This window comes from Grammomys surdaster, unplaced genomic scaffold (genome assembly GCF_004785775.1).
Source record: "Grammomys surdaster isolate TR1022 unplaced genomic scaffold, NIH_TR_1.0 125079, whole genome shotgun sequence".
Classification (NCBI taxonomy): Eukaryota; Metazoa; Chordata; class Mammalia; order Rodentia; family Muridae; genus Grammomys; species Grammomys surdaster.
Genome location: NW_021619983.1, coordinates 154,874 through 158,837, shown reverse-complemented (window position 1 = coordinate 158,837; position 3,964 = coordinate 154,874). Strand labels below are relative to the sequence as shown.

General features: G+C 35.5%; 1 protein-coding gene across 1 annotated transcript; it reads left to right on the top strand.

Annotated features, from left to right (window-relative positions):
* Positions 1–2,730: 2,730 nt before the first annotated feature.
* LOC114636931 (olfactory receptor 2G3-like) lies at positions 2,731–3,684 on the top strand. The gene has a single exon (XM_028785025.1). The coding sequence runs from the start codon at positions 2,731–2,733 to the stop codon at positions 3,682–3,684; it is 954 nt and encodes a 317-aa protein (XP_028640858.1).
* Positions 3,685–3,964: the final 280 nt, after the last annotated feature.

The window sequence follows — 3,964 nt, the reverse complement described above, 5'->3', positions numbered from 1 at the left end:
GGAAGGATTTCTTTATGACTTAGATTTCTTAAATTCTTTCAAATTTTACAGTTTTTTGAAGAACAAAAAGTGTGATATGCTTTCTGATACAGCACTAGTGTTGGATGTACATGGGCTACTGAGGAGGCTCTTTGTGCTCATGTATATGTATGGTAACTATGTTCACTTGACTTCGAATCATTGTATTTTTGAAAAATAACAAGAATGAAAAACATTGAATTTATATTAAATACTTACATTTAAAATGTGAGTAAATCAAGTTGTTCATGGCTCTAGTTTCTCAACAAGACTGAGTTAAATAAATGCATTTGGACATGATGACCACATCAGAGGAAAAACTTGAAAATATTATATAGTAGTAAAATATATAGTAGTAGCTACCCTAACAAAAGCTCTAACATATCTGGGAAATTTTATTTTACATTATTATAATATTAAAATATGGTTTCACACAATTTCAAAGGACACTCAAGTACACTGACTGAAGAATGTGGAGAGCACAAAAGCAGGGAACAAACACATCTTTTTCAATAAATATGTATGAATGAATGAGTTCGGGTCCCCTAACCTGAATACAGTGAATGTATGACATGAAAACCATTGTGCAGGGATGGATTTTCAAACATGCATTCTGTTGGAGAGAAATTAGTGTCACCACATTAACAGTGTTAGCCACATTCTTCAGTTTTTATAAGTCGAATTGAAAATTTCAAGATTTTAAGTTTATTTTTCAATAAATGTGAATATATTACTACAAAAATGTTAGCTTTAATTAGATAACAAGGAACATTATGTTATCACACCATATATTTAATAGATTCCATAAGCGACATTTGCTAGTTAAGAAAAGAAAGTACGGAGGGTAAAAATTTCATCAAATAGTAAAGATATCAGTTTATTAAAAGCACATTTATGTCTATTCTGTTTTTTAAAATATAATTATTCATTTTAGATAATAAGAAAAAGATTAAAAACATTGATACTCATTAAACATTTCCCTCCCCTTTTAAGACATGTGGTCTGCTCTGTGAAATGGGCTCATGTGTAAATTTAGATGGTTACAAACAAAGCAACCGAGGGTTTCAGGAGACTCAGTGACTGACAGTGCTGCTTAGAAGATGTTCATCTGGAAATAGTTGGTAGGAATAACTGAAATAGTGTTAGGAAGAGACACAGGATGAATAAAGATATTAAAACTTGGTTTGGTAAGAAGTACCATAAGTGAGATGTCATTTTGAAAACAGAAAGGAGGATAAAAATTGTACAGAACCTTGAATTAATTGATAGTGTGTGAAGCTGATTACTTTTCAGAAATATTTTTTCATTGATGAATGTCCTATTTTTATATTATTCTTATGGCTATAAGAGATCAAGTAATGAAGAGTTATAGCCAAAAGATAAGTGATCACCTATAAGGCTTTCTATCTAGGATAGTCATAAAAAGTCTTTGATAAAAACCAAATGAAATAGGAAATTAAGGGGTTTTACTCCAGATACAATATACACTTCTTTGAAAATGGCATCATGTAGCACAGTATCATGTACAATGTATATACACAAACATTTAAAGGATCTAGGTAAAGTAAGAAATCCATTAGGCTTATATTCTCTATTGCTTATATTTTATAAATCTAAAATAATAAGGGAAATAGTTTATAAAACACAAGTTCAAAGGGGTAGCTATTAAAAATGAAAAATTGAGTCATAGGTACTGTATCATAAAAACAAAATGCACAACTCTAAAATAATTTTACAATGCTTAAATTATTCAGAACTAACAATAATACTCTATATTGACTATTAAAACACTCCAAAGTGTCTGTTTTCACATCATAAAAAAATTATGGCAAAAAGATTCATGCATGATATCTAACAGTTAAGTGACTATAGTTGTATACTTTATTCTTAGCATTGTGTTTATAAATACATATTTAAGATAGAGAAAGAGTATCCTGTTCTATTATTTTTTCTCTGTAAATATATTTTTGTTACTTTTCCTAATGACACAATTGGATACCTACCAAGAATTTATTTATATATTTGAAATATCTCTTTCTAACTTTTGCTGATAATCTTACAAGGGCTGTTGAGGAAGAAAAGGGTAAAATTCCTGAAAGAACAATTGAAGCAACTTGGAAGAACTGAGCAATCATTGATTGTTGAATATTGTTCACATGATCTGTTTTGTAGTTCTGAAACTTTCTAAAACATTTTTTTTTGAGAATGTAATATAAGTACATCATTTACCCATTCCTTTTCCTTTTTCATATCCTCCAATCCACGGCTTTTTTTTCATTAATTGTTACATGTATATGTGAATTTAAGAGTGTGTGTTTGTGTGTGTGTGTGTGTGTGTGTGTGTATCCTGCTCAGTCTGTATAATGTTACTCCTATGTGTTTTTAGGACTGACCATTTGGAAGTGATTAACCAATTGGTGTGCTCTTCCCTAGGTAAGACTATTACTCACACTCTCCTCCTTTCTTGTTTGTAGTTGTATGTGTAGCTCTGTACATTAAACTGTTCTCAGTGCATTCTGTATTCTCTGAGTTTCCTTCTGGAAATCAATCTCTTCCTCCCTTTCCCCCCTTCTACCTCTCTCCTGTGTAGAACGTATCCCATCTTCCACCTTTAGGGTTCATATCTCTCAAGAGGGTTTCTGATCCCATTACATTCCTCTTTATCTAACATGTATTTCTGCACTTGTCACCCTCCTTTTTGTGAGAAGAGTGATGACAATTAACAAGACCTCGGGTGGTGATTTCATCCTGGTGGGCTTCTCTGATCAGCCACAACTTGAAAAGATCCTCTTCGTGGTGGTGCTGATCTCCTACCTCCTGACACTGGTAGGCAACACAGCGATCATCCTCGTTTCCTGTTTGGATTCTGCGCTCCAAACGCCCATGTACTATTTCCTTACCAACCTCTCTTTCGTTGATATCTGCTTTTCCACCAGCATTGTTCCTCAGCTGCTGTGGAACCTCCATGGTCCAGCTAAGACAATTACTGCCACAGGCTGTGCTATTCAGCTTTATGTGTCTCTGGCTCTGGGGTCCACTGAATGTGTCCTCCTCGCAGTTATGGCATTTGATCGCTATGCTGCTGTTTGCCGACCACTTCACTATGCTACAGTTATGCACCCACGGCTCTGCCAGTCTCTTGCAGGAGTGGCCTGGCTGAGTGGAGTGGGCAACACGCTGATTCAGGGGACCATCACCCTCCACCTCCCTCGCTGTGGGAACCACAGGATTTATCACTTCATCTGTGAAGTTCCTGCCATGATCAAGTTGGCGTGTGTAGACATTCATGCCAATGAAGTACAGCTATTCATGGCTTCCTTGGTGCTGCTCCTCCTTCCCCTGATACTCATCTTGGTATCATATGGGTACATTGCCCGAGCACTGATGAGGTTAAGGTCAGCTCTAACCTGGGGTAAAGCTCTTGGAACCTGTGGATCCCACCTGCTCGTAGTAGTACTATTTTATGGCACAATCACCGCTATCTATATCCAGCCTAACAGCTCCTATGCACACAGTCAGGGAAAGTTTATCACCCTTTTGTATACTGTAGTTATTCCTACTCTAAACCCCCTCATTTACACTTTAAGAAACAAAGATGTAAAAGGAGCTTTGAAGAGGCTGGTAAGAAAAGATAACAGCATTGGAAAGAAAATTCTTTCCAGGTAGAGATGTAGATCTGTCTGTCCTCACAAAAATGAAGGTGCTGATCCAGATGCATTATTCAGGGTCACCATGAGACAGATGCTCCAAAACTAACTCATCATCCTCTCTGGAGTGCTACAAGCCAGGAAACTACCCCCTTAATGATCATACTTAGAGATGTCCCATCTAGACCTGACAAACAGATTAACTAATAAATTGAAAACAACATTTGCTGTTGTCAAGGCTCATGCAATTCTTTTTTTTTCCTTTTTTTCTTTTTCTTTTTTTTTCTTACTTTCTTAAT